The sequence below is a fragment of the Panthera pardus genome, unplaced genomic scaffold (genome assembly GCF_024362965.1).
Source record: "Panthera pardus isolate Hobbes unplaced genomic scaffold, ASM2436296v1 HiC_scaffold_8, whole genome shotgun sequence".
NCBI lineage: Eukaryota > Metazoa > Chordata > Mammalia > Carnivora > Felidae > Panthera > Panthera pardus.
The window spans coordinates 60,196,942-60,213,303 of record NW_026527013.1 but is presented as its reverse complement, the minus strand read 5'-3'; the positions used below and the strand labels follow the sequence as shown (position 1 = coordinate 60,213,303).

At 45.9% G+C, this 16,362-nt stretch overlaps 2 protein-coding genes across 4 annotated transcripts in view; one reads left to right on the top strand and one right to left on the bottom strand.

The window, feature by feature from the left end:
• The window catches only part of LOC109261385 (solute carrier family 41 member 3-like), a 319,912-nt gene that overhangs the window by 166,911 nt on the left and 136,639 nt on the right, over positions 1 to 16,362 (bottom strand). The gene's annotated exons all lie outside the window — the stretch shown is intronic.
• SLC41A3 (solute carrier family 41 member 3) overlaps positions 6,868 to 16,362 on the top strand; it is a 55,331-nt gene continuing 45,836 nt past the window's right edge. Inside the window, exon 1 of the mRNA XM_053896895.1 lies at positions 6,868 to 7,041. Coding sequence (XP_053752870.1) covers positions 6,949 to 7,041 — 93 coding nt within the window. The 5' untranslated portion in view covers positions 6,868 to 6,948. The remainder of the gene's footprint in view (positions 7,042 to 16,362) is intronic.

Genomic DNA, 16,362 nt, shown 5'->3' with positions numbered 1-16,362 from the left:
GAGGACACAAGTGGACGTCTTGCTCCTGTGAACGTGGTTGGCAGCCTGATCATGGTGGTCACCCAGCTGAACCTGCAGTTTTGCTTCTAGGACAAGAAGTTGCGAGGCTTCAGCTGTGAACTCACCCGGTCCCCCCATGGGGTCTTCCCTGAGACCGTCTTCTCTATCATGTGCCAGATCATGGTGCCCATTCTACTCTCAGGCTTGGGCATGTTGACAGCCGGCCTGGTGATGAACACTATCCAAGTGCGTACCAGGCATTTGGGGGCCTGGGGGGAGGGGGGTGGGAAACCAGGCTCCCTAGGCATCACAGATATGATAGGCCAGGGGACACCAGAGGCCCTGAGTCGGGGTGCAGCCCAGGATTCCCGGGCTCAGTGGTGCCAGCAGGAGGATCCTCCAGGGGGCCTTGTGTCTGAAATTCCAAGAAGCTTCTGACGACCCTCTCCAAGGTCAGCCCACACTAACCACGTTAGCTCAAACCATTTTCCTTCCAGATTCATCAGGCAGGGCCTGGAGGGGTTCAAATCCTCTGCCATTCACTTACTACTTGAGGGAATTCATTAGCTTCTCCCGTATCAGTTTCCCCATCTACAGATGGGGCTAATGAATGCACCAACCTCACTGGGTTGTGAGGGTGAGACACCCAGTGTGCTTCGTGTTGTGACTCCAAGGGTGATGGGCACTGTTCCCTCCAGTCCCCAGAATCTTTGTGGGGCTCTTCAGTGAGGGGACAAGGTCCAGATCCTGGGCTGGGGTCCAGACGAGTGTGGGGATGTGGTGGTCTCTGTTGATTAGAAGCATTGTGGGGAGGCCCTTAAATGAGCACACACTCTGGCATTCACTTCTCCTGGTCTCTTTATGCCCTGGGGTTGGTTCACGTAATGCTGTTTGAATCATTGAGGGTTTGCTCTGTCTACCTAAACATTTTTATAGAGTTAGTGTGTGATAGAAAAATTAGCAAATATGCACAAGTGAAGAAGGAAGGGTGCCCATAATGTCTATCCACATCGTGGTGTGTGTCTATCAAGAATGTGTAAACATAAATATATGGGATCTTGCTATGTAATGTGCTTTTATTATATTTTTTTTAAAAGAGTGTGTGCATGTGTGTACGTGAGTGAGGGAGGGAGGGGCAGAGAGAGGGAGAGAGAATCCTAAGCAGGCTCTTTGCTGTGAGCACAGTGCCAAATGTGTGGCTCGATCCCATGACTCTGGATCATGACCTGAGCCAAAATCAAGAGTCAGATGCTCAACCGACTGAGCCACCCAGATGCCCCTGTAATGTGCTTTTTAATCAGTGAAATTAAATTTAAATTTAGTTTTGCAGCCCATGGGGACATTGCATCTAGTGCAGTGCCTTCCTCAGTTCCACAAAGCATCTCCTTCCTGATGACAGTTCAGCATTCTTTGTGCATCTGTGTGTGAGTTGAAGAAGGGTTATCAACACCCACCCTGTCCCCTGGTCTCTGGATGAGGCTCTTGATGACTCTGCCTTCAGACTTAAGTGGATGGGACACTCACCCCTCCTGGGGCTAGAGCAGCCCTTTGTGTACTGGCCAACTTGCTGTTAGAAAGCATTCATTTGGGCTTGCAACCTAGATCCCCGTCTCTCTCACCTCAGAGCTTCACCCCTTGGGCTGCTCTAATAGTCTCTCACCCCCTTCCTAAGACCCTTCTCCAGAGAAAGACTCTGCCCTGTGTCTCTGTTTTGACCTTCTATGGCCACTTCATGGAACATGGTTTTGAGCCCCTACACCACAGTGCATGTCCTTCAGTTGCTGCAGCCTGAGAGGTTATATATCAGTCAGTTGGGGGATCTCAGCAGAGTCTGGAAGATTGGATGGGATGTCAGGGGAAGAAGGGCTCGGGATTGTACCCGACCATCAGCAGGGGTGACACAGGAGGCCAGTCCAGGAGGAAGTCCAACTGGAGGGCCGTTTCCTGACCTCTGTGTTAAGTCTCCATCTGGGAGTCTAGCATGAAGAAAAGGGGATGTCTTGGGAAGCAGGCCCAGACCATACTTGGGCAACTTTGCAAATCCAGGCCTTGAGCCATCCAGCTTTGGGAGGCCCAGCATTTGGGAGGAACAGAAAACAGCCCTGGAAGACACAGCTCATTCTTTCTCTCCAGTTTGCAAATGTGCAGTGACTCCCAGGTCAAGGGCACTCAGGTTTTCGTGGCTCCTGCACATGCACCACCACCTCCCTGGTCACCCCCGCTCAGTGGTGCAGGATGTGGCCTTGTCAACACTGTTCCAGGGGGAAATTCCATAACATAGGAGGGTGGCCTGGCTCCCACTGTACCCAGGCTGCCACATTCTGGGGCCTCATAGCCCCATGAGCCTGCAGCAGGGATAACCTCCTGGCAGGGGCACCTCGTGGCTGTCTCTGGCATAGTGGGCTGGCCCCAAGAGTACTGGTTAGGTGATAATTTTACCTACTGTAGATTTGGGGTCAGGAGTCTCTCTGTTAATGGGGTTTGGGGTCAGTCTATAGTTGGGTCCAGGGATTGGGGCCCAGTAAGGGGCCAGAGAGTATCAGTTCAGTTTTTTTTTTTCAAAAAATTATTTGTCAGATACACAAGTAAGGTATATATAAATGTTTCTCTCCCTTTCTCTTTTTTTAATGTTTATTTTTGAGTGTGGCGGTGGGGGTGCAGGCACAGAGAGAGAAGGTGAAAGAGGACCCCAAGCAGGCTCCAAGCTGGTATCAGTGAGCCCAATGCAGGGCTTGAAGTCGCCAAAGTTGGATGCTGAACCAACCGAGCCACCCAGGAGCCCATGTTTCTCTTTTTTATAAAATAAGTATTTCAGCCCTCAATCTCATCCCTGGAGGAAGCTTCTATTATCATGTCATGTGTATCCTTTCAGGCCTTCTTGGGGGTTTATGTAGACCCGTGGGCACCAGAGACAGTGATAGCAGTTGTAATTGTTAGAGTGTATGTAGTCTTTCTTCACTGAATCAGAGATGAATCAGACAGGGTGTCTGCTTTTGAGCAGCTGGTAGCTGAGCACAGAGTAGGATAGATGAATTCATTCATTCATCTGGTTCCTCGTTTATTCATTCAGCATATCTTGTTGAATTCTGTGTTAGCTGCTCTCAGGCCCCAGGAGTGCAATGGTGAGCAGAAACAGACCTGTCTCTGCCTCCCTGGCTTTTGTAGCTTAGGGGGTGAGGCAGGTGCTTCATCCCACGAGCCAGTGTTAAGGGAGTGGAGCAGTGAGCAGACATTTGCCTGTGAAGAAAGAGGGAACAGTTCATTTTTCCCAGAGGAGTCAAAGAATCTGCAGTTAGTAGGACAGTCGGAGTTGGACCTTACAGGATAATATAATAGTTTCTGGGATGATGTGAGAGAGAGCAGACAGTCCAAGCAAAGGGATCCGTGTGTGCAGAGATACAGACAAATGAGTGGGCATTTGCAAGGAGTGAGGAACAGCAATTGGCCATGGTCATGGGGTGGGGTGCCGGACAGCCCGTGAGAAGGGCTGTCTGCTCTGCTCAAGTTGTATGCTGAGTGCAGAGGGGTTGTTGATTTTTGTCCTCGTTATTTTAAAATACATGTGTATTTTATTGAAGTATATCATGGATGTGTTGAAAATTGTACGTGTTATGTGTACAGTTTGAATGACCATCTCAGGATAAATGCACCTGTGTAATCCCCATCCAGGTCAAGAGCATTTTCAGCCCCGAGTAGGCTCCTCCATCCTCTGCCCCACCTAAACCAGTCTTCTGCCTTCTAATACTGGGCATTAGTTTTGGATGTTTTTGAAGCATGATACTACCATAGACATTCCTGTCTATTTCTTGTATGTTTTGAGGGGACAGATCTATTGGGTGTATGCCCAGGATCAGAACTGGCCAAGGGGCTGAGTGACAGGGTCATAACTGTAACAGAACTGAACTGTGGCAGCAGGGTGAAGGCCACAGGGAAGAGCTGGGAAGCTGTGGCTGTATCAGAGCCCTGTGAGTGCAAGAACCATTACTAACTCTGACTGATTTTGATCTCCCCAGTGCCCCTCATAAGATTTATTTGAAGCATTGCCAGAGAGGGCAGTGGTGGTGGAAATTAAGACAGTTACCATGACTTGGATGCCAGGCTGTCAGGGAACACAAGGGGTTACTTAAGTCCCTGCTGGAAGAGCAAGAATGCCTGGAGCCACAGTGGGCAGGGCAAAGGGTCTGGGCAAGGAAGGTCAAGTCTGGAATCCTGATTTTGAAGGGCCCATGGGATGTCAGGATTCAGTCAGCAGTTGGGTAGGCAGGTGTGGTGCTCAGAAGACAGATCTGAGCCAGAGATGTCGAGCATCACCAGCACAGAGCACAATGTCTTAGTCAGAAAACCCTAACTCCAAGTGACTAGAGTCATTTAGGATTCCTATAAAGAAGGCTACAGATCAGACTGCTCTAGTACTTGTTAGTTCCCTGGATTAACAGTGTCAGCGAGGATCCAGGGTCCTACTGCTTTTCTGCTTTAGTCTTCCCTGTTAGTTGACTTTGTCCCATAATAGACCCCTGGTGGTTGTATGGTGCCTGATGTGTCTAGATGTGACTTCTCAAGTCTCTGTGGCCATCATTGTGTCCCAGCCCACACCCACATGACTGATGCAAAGGCTCTCCTCCTGCCCTTCACCCCCTTAGGGCCGCTTGTTAATGTAGGGAGGATGGAGATGGCTGTGGGTGAGGTCATGTAGGGTGTGCAGTAGAAGGTGACTCAAGCCTTGGGAGGGAGAGAAAATGGCAGGGAAGGAGAACGAAGATGAAGCATGAAGGACTCAGGATTAATAGGTTAGGAGATCTATAGCCTTTGGTCTCCTGACCTCTGGGAGCCACTGTTGGCAGAAAGCAGACTTGGAATGGATGGGTCAGGAACCATGAGTGCCACAGAGCAGTAAGTGGTTTGATGCCAGCCTAACCTTACCCTTGGCTTGGCGCTGTCTGTTCTGTAACAGGGAGTTTCTCAACTGTGGAGTTAGAGGACAGGCCTCTTGAAAACGATGGACTGTTTTCTTGAGCATCAGTTCCATAAAGCTATTACGTAACCCAAGGACGGTCCAGAGTTGAAAAGCCTGTGTCCATTTGGAAGAATCAAGAATTATTGTTAGACCTTGGTAAAATTTCTAGCTTTGCAGCCTGCCTATCTGGAGAAAGGAAATAAAATTCTTTAAATTAAATAATATTAAGAAAAAGAGGTCAGGAGCAGGAAGAGGAGCCCTCAGTGGAGGTCAACATGGAATAAGCAGAGGTCAGTTTCGGACTGGGGGAATGTGGTTGTGAGTTCACAGGTGTGACATGGAGTGAGAGGTGTGCCTGTCACATAATTGGAGCTTAACACCAGCTGGGACTGGGGGTAGGGGAGGTCCATAGCTCAGAGAGCCAAGGAGTGAGGAATGGAGGTTAGAAGAGCCCAAGGAAAGGGCATTGCTATGGGGTGGGGAGGGACAGCAGCTAGCATAGCATCTGAGAGGGTGAGAACAAGACTCACTAAGTTCAGTGGTGCTGAGGAAGACAAGGGCAAGCTTCTGTGATGGGATGCAGAGAGAGGGGATTTATTTTTACACTTGAGTTGGTGGGGACTTGGTCTTGTGTGTCAGCGAAAATGAAGGTGCTTGGGAGCAGGCTGAGGTGGGAGGCCAGAGGAGGCTTGGGGTAGAGGATGCCGGCCTCAGGGGAGGCTGGAGCCCAGGGAGGGGTGCCTGTGCCAGGAACTGGGCTAGGGACTTCCGTTCCATGCATGCTGTGGCACACTGGTGAGATAGCTGCACAGGGGCCAAATGCTTCTGGAAGCCTGGGAGCCACTGGAGGCCGCTGACAGACAGTGGGAGCACCTTCTTGCCTGGTGACATGGTTTTCTTCTGAACTTTCAGAGAAGGGTAGACTCATAGCTCCATCAGAGCTGGGATTGGATTCTGAATTTCCCAGCTTTGCCAATGAGGTAAAAAGAAAGAGGGAACCGGCAGCCATGAGTGCTCTTCCTCTCTCTGAGGACATGAAGGACGCCTGACTCTTTCACTCCAGACCCTGTAAGATGTTTTGTTGGGCTGCTTTAGAGGACTCTTCTGGGCTCTACCCCCATTCTCCTCCCCGCCCCCCCCCCACCATATCTTCAGTCTCAGGCAACAGGGCCCAGACCCCAGGGCTCCTATCTCCTAGCTGACACAGTAGGAGTGTTGTTTTAGGTCTAGAATTCTAAAACCCGGAGGAGCTCTTAGCGTAGGGATCACAGAAATCTATAGGGGACTGAGAGGTAAATTAAGTCAGTAGAATCAGATGAGGTATTGAAAATTGATGGGGGTAGGTTGGGGATAAGCAATCTAATTGCATATAAATTGGTGGGAATAATTTTCACCTCACAAAGAAGTTATTTTTGAGAGAGAGAGAGAACACAAGTGGGGCAGGGGCAGAGAGAGAGGGAGACACAGAATCCAAAGCAGGGTCCAGGCTCTGAGCTGTCAGCACAGAGCCCGACGTGGGGCTCAAACTCACAAACTGTGAGATCATGACCTGAGCCGAAGTCAGACGCTCAGCTAACTGAAAGACCCAGGTGCCCCCCTTTCATACTTTTTTTAATCTTTTACCTTTGATAGAGAACTGGATAGAGCTACATTCTGTCTGTTTTGACAAATCCAGTGTCCCCACATGATACTCTGGGTCACCGGGAAATCTGTGTCACTCCTTTGTCCCAGATGTTCTCACCAGCTCTCCCATTCATGAGAAATCTCCCAGCTTTGAAACTGGTGACTTGTTCCTGTTGCTACAGACACATGGGCCACCCTGGGTATGTCGTGTTTGCAGGCTGGATCCCGCCATTCAGGCTCAGACACAGTCTGGCCTCCAGTTTTCCTAGCTGCTGAAGTTGCCACAACTTCTCTCAAGAAATTTCGAAGATGTGCCAATATGTGTGTTTGGATTGATCTTACTCTTTCCCCACCAGCACTGGCCTGTGTTTATGGAGGTTAAAGACCTATTGACGTTGGTGCCACCCCTGGTGGGCCTGAAGGGGAACCTGGAAATGACGCTGGCATCACGACTCTCCACTGCTGTAAGTAGATAGTTGAGCATCTGGGCCACCTGCCTCCCAGGGACGGACACATGGGCACCTCCCAGTTTCTCCTCATAGCCTTGTTAGACAGGTGGGTTTGCCTCTCCGAAAAGACAGGTGTCAAGAGGTTTTGTTCTGTCATGATGCTCCACCTGGTCGCTCCTCATAGCCTGCTATCTGTTGTTCCACAGCACAACTGGACTTCTGGTGAGGGCCAGGCTCAGCCCCGTGTGCCCTTGGTTTCTCCTATAACTTGCTGTGTCCCAGAGCCTGGCTCCACACATTCACACAGAAGCTATAATGAGCAATGCAGCCTTACTGAAGGGTTTTAGAGATGAAACAGGATTTTCGTCACCACATCATCCATCTCTGTTAGAGGATTTTCTTTTCTATGATGGCTCTGAAATGCCCCGTCAGCAGAGGGGTCTTCTCAGGACTCCCTAACTCACTCTGTCCCTTGGGCTGTCACTCATTCTACCCCTCCTAGCTATCCTGGGAATTGCAGTTCTTTTCCTTCTATTATGCAGAATGCTCTTTCCCCTTCTGTGAAACCCATTTCACGTTCAGGATGTGAACAAGGCTGATGGCAAGAGTAGGTATGTTGTAGTCAGGAAACTGAAAGAAGAGTGATGTAATTGGAATAGTGAGGGAAAGAGGTGGGGCCTGCCTGGAGAGTGGGTGAGGGGTGGCTAGCCGGACAGTGGCCCCAAAGAGCCACATCCTAATCCATGGGACCTGTGCATAGTTTCTTATGTGGACAGGGTCTTTGCTGGTGGGATGAAGTGAAGGACCTTGACACGGGAGATGATCCTGGATTATCCACATGGGCCCAGTGTCATCACAAGGCTCTCTAGGAAGGGGGGGACAGGGACGTTTCAGAAGCAAAGGCCATGTGAGGGAAGTCAAGTCAGAGAAGATGCTATGCCACTGGGTTTGAAGTTGGAGGAATAGCCAGGAAATGTGGCTTTACCTGCTGGAGAAGATGAAGAAACAGATCCCTCCCTCGAGCTTTCTGAGGGAGTAAGGCCATGTGGACACCTTGATTTTTGCCCCATAAGATGCATTTCAGACTCCTGGCCTCCAGAAGGTAGGAAGTACAGAAGTGTATTTCTGTGTACAAACTAGAAATAATCATTTACAAAATACAGTTGGAAAAGAGGTATCTTTCAAACCATTGATTTTATTTTTTAATTTTATTTATTTATTTATTTACAATAGAATGTGCTTTTAATAACACTAGAAACCAGAGGAAATAAACAAGGCTGCATGGATGATCTCATTTGCACATTTCACAAAGCAATCATGTACAATAATGAATACCCTAATTACTCAAGAACGTCCATATTAATACAGAAAAAGAATTACCAGAGGTTACATAATATTTGTTTTCAAAACAGACAAGATGGCTTTCACTGGACTTCACTGTACCCCAGAGAGATACCCAAGGTTCATGTTAGAATTTCAACACAAAGAAAAATTTGCAGGAAAAAAAAAAGATACACAGACTCAGGAAAAAGAAACATCTTTTGAAAAGTTACTCTAGGTTGTAATAAGATTTTAAGAGTGATTTCAGCTGGAGTTGCCTCTTTAGTGAACAAACAGGGGCTCTGAGGCTCACTGTGTGATGGCACAGGAGGAAGAAAGAAGCGGGACACAGTAACAGAGATGAGAACCCAAGCACTCTGGCACCAACAAGTGCTATTACATATGCAGAAGGCACTGCTTAGAGGAACTAGGGTTTCCAAAACCAGACATATTTTGGAGTGGCTAGCAGCGAAGATGGTTGGACAGGTGGCTGTTTAATGAATTTTGAAGACAATAGAATTCACAGTGGGAAGCTTACAATAGAGCTGGCCTTCTATAGGAAATCTTTCAGGAACCCTTGTGTTCTTGTTAAACATATAGGAAAGACCAAGCCAACAGATCTGCAATTCACATGCAAGACAAAGCAAGTGTGATCTGGGCTAAATACACAGAAAGGAATCAGAGCCTTCTCAAGAAGGCAAGAGGAACATTTTTGTGCACCTGCTTCTTTTACTGTACTGACTTAGGGCATTCCACAAGAGTTGAAAATAGTGATGGATGCAAAGCAAATTAACCTGGTCTGTCAGTTATAGGTAACTGCATAATATTAAAACATAATGATGAAGAATTATAGTTGAGGTTGCTAAAGGCTAAGGAAATTCTCCAATTCTTAACTTACAATAAGAGCATTTACAGTAAATTCAAACATACAACTTACAGCTGGTTTGTTGGCTTTCCAATTCATTGCCCCAGTTTGTAAACAAGCTCTAATCACTTTGGTAGCCATCTGCACTCAGGGACACAAAGCATTCTGCAAATCACTAAAGTCCTATTTAAAATTTTCCTCCTTCCACCTAAATTTCCAGTGTGCTAAGTAATCTGCAGGACAGAAGGCAGAGAGGAATGAAGTGTGAGTCTGAACGTAATCCTGCAAGGCAGAGCTACCGTGAGTCTGAACGTAATCCTGCAAGGCAGAGCTACCAAGCCAGCCTCCACCTAGACCAAAATAAGAGCACAGAAATATGAGGGAAAACATTTCCTGAAGCTCAATTCCAAAAGGTTAAGTTGCTCAAAACTCCCAGTTTGAGAGAGGAGCATGGTTTTAGCCTCAGGTCTCCCTTTCTGATCTATAAACATCAGAAGGCCCCTCAGGAGTCACTGAAACAACATAGCATAGAAGCATCTATCAGAAGACTTAATGCTTTGCGGTGCACTTAGTTCACAGGATAATAGGAGCAGATGGAATTTCTTTAAAATACATACATAAAAGCTTACTAAGTTCTCCTAAAGATTAAACACAAAATGTCCATAACTAACCATCACTCTCCTGCCAGAATAGAGCCAGAAATGTTGAGTATGCAAGTACTAATTACAAGGATTTTAAGATTAGTCAGAAACAGTACCAGGTAACATCCCAAAGTGTACAAGCCAGTTAAACACATATAAAATTGGTACTAATCCAGTTAGATATACAAAATGAAAATTATGGATGTTGCCTCAAATATCTGGGATTCCACAAATTTACAATCAGCCTATGTAACAAAGTAGACTGTAGTTTTAAGAAAACGTTACCATTCAATATCTATTTCAAAAATGATCTCAAGTCCCAATGATGTCAAAAGTCATTTATCTGGAAATTAGAATCATTTAAATGTTTGTACAAATTTGCAAATAACAAACCAAAAAATTAGAAAAGACCTGTATAAGGCTGGCCTTTAATCTATGTTTTTCCCAAATGTGTTTGACAAATCCATTAATTCAGCAGAATGATAATGGGCTATTGGTTCTCATGTAAATTGGGTGGCCTTGTGAACAGGCCCAAAGCTGTTCCATGGAGGCACAGGATGGAGAGCTTGGTTCTCTGTGGTTCATCTGGTCAGCAGAACACAGGTGGTACAAACAAAAGTTTAACTTATCAAAGACATGAGACCATCACAGTATTACAAAACTTTCCTTTGACCTAATGGATATTTAAAACAACAATGACAACAACAACAACAAAACACACATAGTTCTGTAGCTACTGCTTATGTAGAAAACTTGAAAGCACACCAGTATCTGCATGTCTTTTCTGCAGTTATATGGTGTAATGAGTTTGGCACTTCATTGTAATGAAATTTCCAATGACACAGTCCTTACCTACAGTGGCACATAACCTGCAAACATCAGGCAAACATCCTGTACAGGAAAAGTGTCTTCGCTGCCAAGTCTGACAAAAGGAAAAAAAAAAATTGCTCCCCCCCCCCCTTTTTTTTTTTAATCAAGAAAAGGAAAATGAGGGGTGAAGGACATCTTTGGACTGCTTCTCTCCATTCCTGTTGTCAGACAATCTGAAGTCCTTTAAACTGTAGTCTGTTCACTAACTCACTGTTAGCCTGATACCCAGCTATGTGTCATCGTCTTAACGCTGTGTGGGAAGCTTTGGTTGGGCAACACATTGTCAGCGTCAAAATCTAACATATCACCGTCCATGAGGTTGTTCCAAATGATGGACTCCATGTGAATCAACATGCCACCCAAGTCACTTGGGAGCCTACCCTGGTTGAGAAGGCCCATCCTGCCATGGTCATTGCAGCTGCTCACTGAGGAGTAGGCCCCCAGGGCTTTCATCTGCGTGGTGTGCGATAGCAGCACTTGTAAAGCTGTCTTCACTGGCGGCGGTTCATTCCTGAGGTGTGGAGCATGGTGCTGACCGCATGGGGCAAGGCACCCCCATTAACTGCAGATGTTGGCTGGGTATGTCCGGGGTGGGTGTGGGAGCTGGGGTTCATCATTTTGTTATGAGATGCCTGACTACCATAGGTTGACATGACCAAATTAGGGCCCATTAACATATTCTGACCAAGGACCTGGCTGTTGGGTTGGGTGATCCCAGGATCAACTACTGTCATAATGTCCTGATGGGGAGGAGAGTAAGTAAGCAACTCCTTCAAGAGTCCCGGTGCACAGTTACAATGATTCATACCTCCATAGCTCAATTTGTTGTCCTGAAGTGTTTACATAGGCATGTGGGGAAAAGGACTCCTGCTGGACTGGCCGTGTGTATATTTTTGGGAGTTGGGGCTGGGTGAATTCAGACTGGTGTTTGGTAGTACATATGAGTAGCATGGTGTCTGCTGCATCATGGTCCCAGGTGAAGACTGAGTTGAAACAGTTAATGGCATTGGTGATGAGACAAGGTTGAGATTATCCAAAAGGTTTTCCATATTTTCAGGATTACTTATCTCAGACAGACTGGGTAGAGCAGAAGCCATCTTTGCAGCAGATAGTGGGTACACCATAGAATGCACATCCCCATCTCTAAGATCATCCTGTTCTGTCATAATGGGATAAAGTCTCCCACTAATAGTACTAGCATTTGAGCTAGTTGGAGGGTGAAATGCATGCCAGTTATCAAAGCCATCACTGCTGTGAGAGCCAGAGCTGTCCCAGGCACTCTCCTGACCAGACTGTAGAGACACTTTTTCTCTTAACAGCTCAGCCCTGGCTCTTAGCAAATTTACTGTTGTCCAGAGACGCAGCTCTTCTCTAGGGGGATTTTCCACTCCTACCTCCCCCTGGATTGAGCATCCACCAAGAACTTTTTCCGGTTCCTTAATTCTGCACATGAATGGACTTGGTGTGTAGGGCCAGATTAAAGCAAATTGAATTCTTCCAGCCCGCCGAGCTGTTGCTGTCACTCTTACCCTTGAAGTATGGCACATACTTGACCATCTCCTCTTAGATCTGTGACAGCATGAGCTGCTTCCACCCTGAGCTCTTGATGGACTTGGTGATGAGGTGGGCATAGGACAGGTTGCCTGATGCATTCCTGAGGGATGAGCTCCTCTTGTGGCGACCCTGCGAGGGGCCCGGTGGCGGCTGGAGGCATGGGCAGGTGCCAAGACAGCGGACTTGTGCAAGCAGCCAGCCTCTGGGCCCTGCAAGTCCCTGCACCAAACCCTGGTGGTGGCCCCAGCTGGACCCAGGCCTGAGCTGGAAGTTCCTGCTCTCGTCCAACAGGCTCAGGTTGCTCAGGAAGCTTGTGTTGACAGCAGCCCCTGAGGGCAGGCAGGGCTGGAGTGGCAGAGCTGGGCTGGCCTAATGCCGGCCTAGGCGGCGGCCAGGTACACAAGCGTGGCAGGGCCATCGGCTCCAAGTCCTGGTGGATCTCCAGAACCCGGGGCGGGGCGCTTCAGCCACGGTGAGCCCTTCCTCCCCCAGCCGCGGGAGAGCCAACCAGGAGGGGGCACTAAGAGCTGGTCCGAGATTTGGAGGGGCGACATTGGTGCCTTGAGCCCACAAATACAGGAGGAAGGTGCAACGGAGTGGAAGCACGAGCCCCAAAGTTGACTTCTGACTTCGCGGATCCATCAAGCTCTAGGCTCTTTCAGGTTCGCTGCTCAGGCTGGACGGCAGGCAAGAGTCCCCAGGTCAGGACAGGGTCTGTGGACTGAAGACAGACTGACGGACGCTCGCTCTGCTGGGGGCTAGACCGCAGCACTGCTGTCTGTTGAATATGGCGGTGGCCGCTGCAGCAACTCTATGTTTACATTTTTTTAATGTTTATTTATTCTTGAAGGAAAGAGAGACAGAGCCTGAGTGGGGGAGGGGCAGGAAGGGAGGGAGACACAGAATCCAAAGCAGGCTCCAGGTCAGCACAGAGCCCCATGCAGGGCTCGAACTCAGGAGCTGTGAGATTATGACCTGAGCTGAAGTTGAAAATTTAAGTGACTGAGGCACTCAGGTGCCGCAACATGGTCCTTTTTAAATAATTTTTAATTGTGATAAATGCACATAAAAGAAGACTTACAAATTAACCATTTCTGAGTGTCTAGTTCAGTACATTATTAAGTATATTCACATTAAGTATAGTCACATGGTTTTTTTTCAGGAAATCATATAAATTATTTAACCAAAAATCTAATTTCCTTTGAAAGACATAAATTGTTTATTAAACAACCATTAATCAAGAGTACTATTATACTAATTAAGAGAGAATGGCATAATATTGAGCAGAGTTCTTTGAGAACAGGTCCTGATTGGAAATATATGGTAAAATTTTTTTAACTTTATTTTTTATTTTTTAAAATTTACATCCAAATTAGTTAGCATATAGTGAAGCAATGATTTCAGGAGTAGATTCCTTAATACCCCTTACCCATTTAGCCCATCCCCCCTCCCACAACCCCTCGATCAACCCTCAGTTTGTTCTCCATATTTATGAGTCTCTTCTGTTTTGTCCCCCTCCCTGTTTTTTATTATTTTTGTTTCCCTTCCCTTATGTTCATCTGTTTTGTCACTTGAAGTCCTCATATGAGTGAAGTCATATGATTTTTGTCTTTCTCTAATTTCACTTAGCATAATACCGTCCAGTTCCATCCACGTAGTTGCAAATAACAAGATTTCATTCTTTCTGGTTTCTGAGTAATACTCCATTGTATATATATACCACATCTTCTTTATCCATTCATCCATCGATGAACGTTTTGGGCTCTTTCCGTACTTTAGTTTTTGGTGATAGTGCTGCTATAAACATGGGGGTGCATGTGTCCCTTCGAAACAGCACACCTATATCCCTTGGATAAATGCCTAGTAGTGCAATTGCTGGGTCGTAGGATAGTTCTATTTTTAGTTTTTTGAGGAACCTCCATACTGTTTTCCAGAGTGGCTGCACCAGCTTGCATTGCCACCAACAATGCAAAAGAGATCCTCTTTCTCCGCATCCTTGCCAACACCTGTTGTTGCCTGAGTTGTTAATGTTAGCTATTCTGACAGGTGTCAGGTGGTATCTCATTGTGGTTTTGATTTGTATTTCCCTGATGATGAGTGATGTGGAGCATTTTTTCATGTGTTAGTTGGCCATCTGGATGTCTTCCTTGGAGAAGTGTCTATTCATGTCTTTTGCCCATTTCTTCACTGGATTATTTGTTTTTTGGGTGTTGAGTTTGATAAGTTCTTTGTAGATTTTGGATACTAACCCTTTATCTGATATGTCATTTGCAAATATCTTCTCCCATTCTGTCGGTTGCCTTTTAGTTTTGCTGATTGTTTCCTTCACTGTGCAGAAGCTTTTTATTTTGATGGGGTCCCAGTAGTTCATTTTTGCTTTTGTTTCCCTTGCCTCTGGAGGCGTGTTGAGTAAGAAGTTGCTGTGGGCAAGATGAAAGAGGTTTTTGCCTGCTTTCTCCTCGAGGATTTTGATGGCTTCCTGTCTTACATTGAGGTCTTTCATCCATTTTGAGTTTATTTTTGTATACGGTGTAAGAAAGTGGTCCAGGTTCATTCTTCTGCATGTCGCTGTCCATTTTTCTGAGCAGTACTTGCTGAAGAGACTGTCTTTATTCCATTGGATATTCCTTCCTGCTTTGTCAAAGATTAGTTGGCCATATGTTTGTGGGTCCATTTCTGGGTTCTCTATTCTATTCCATTGATCTGAGTGTCTGTTCTTGTGCCAGTACCATACTTTCTTGATAAGTATAGCTTTGTAATACACTTGAAGCCGGGGATTTTGATGCTTCCAGCTTTGGTTTTCTTTTGCAAGATTGCTTTGGCTATTTGGGGTCATTTCTGGCTTCATACAAACTTTAGGAATTTTTGTTCTAGCTCTGTGAAGAATGCTGGTGTTATTTTGATAGGCATTGGATTGAATATGTAGATTGCTTTGTGTGGTATTGACATTTTTTTTTACATTTATTTATTTTTGAGAGACAGAGTGAGACAAAGTGAAAGTGGGGGAGGGGCAGAGAGAGAGGGAGACACAGGATCAGAAGCAGGCTCCAGGCTCTGAGCTGTCAGCACAGAGCCCGACGCGGGGCTCAAGCCCACAGACTGTGAGATCATGACCTGAGCCAAAGTCAGACATTCAACCGACTGAGCCACCCAGGTGCCCTGGTATTGACATTTTAACAATACTTGTTCTTCCAAACTATGAGCGTGGAATATTTTTCTTTCTTTTTTTTTTTTTTTTTTGTATTTTCTTCAATTTCTTCCATAACCTTTCTAAAGTTTACAGTGTATAGGTTTTTCACTTCTTTGGTTAGGTTTATACCTTGGTATTTTATAGTTTTTGGTACAAGTGTAAATGGAATCAATTCCTTGATTCCTCTTTCTGTTGTTTCATTATTGGCATATAGGAATGCAACTGATTTCTGTGGTTTGATTTTATATCCTGCAACTTTGCTGAATTCATGGATCAGTTCTAGCAGTTTTTTGGTGGAATCTTTTGTGTCTTCCATATAGAGTATCATGTCATCTGTGAAGATTGAAAGTTTGCATCCTCCTTGCTGATTTGGTGTCTGTTATTCCTTTGTGTTGTCTGATTGCTGAAGCTAATACATCTAATACTATGTTGAATAACAGTGGCAGGAGTGGACATCCCTGAGGTGTTCCTGACTCTAGGGGGAACAGTCTCAGTTCTTCTTCATCTAGGATGATATTAGCAGTGGGTTTTTTTGTATATGGCTTTTTTTATGATCTTGAGGTATGATCCCTCTGTCCCTTCTTTCTTGAGGGTTTTCATCAAGAAAGAATGATGTATTTTGCCAAATGCTTTCTCTGTATCTATTGAGAGGATCATGTGGTTCTTTTCCTTTCTTTTATTAATTTGATGTATCACATTGATTGAGTTGCAGATATTGAACCAGCCCTGCATCCCCGGTATAAATCCCACTTGGTTGTGGTGAATAATTGTTTTAATGTATTTTTGGATTCAGTTGGCTAGTATCTTGTTGAGAATTTTTGCATCCATGTTCATGAGGGATATGGTCTATACTTCTCCTTTTTAGTGAGGTGTTTTTCTGGTTTTGGAATTAAAAA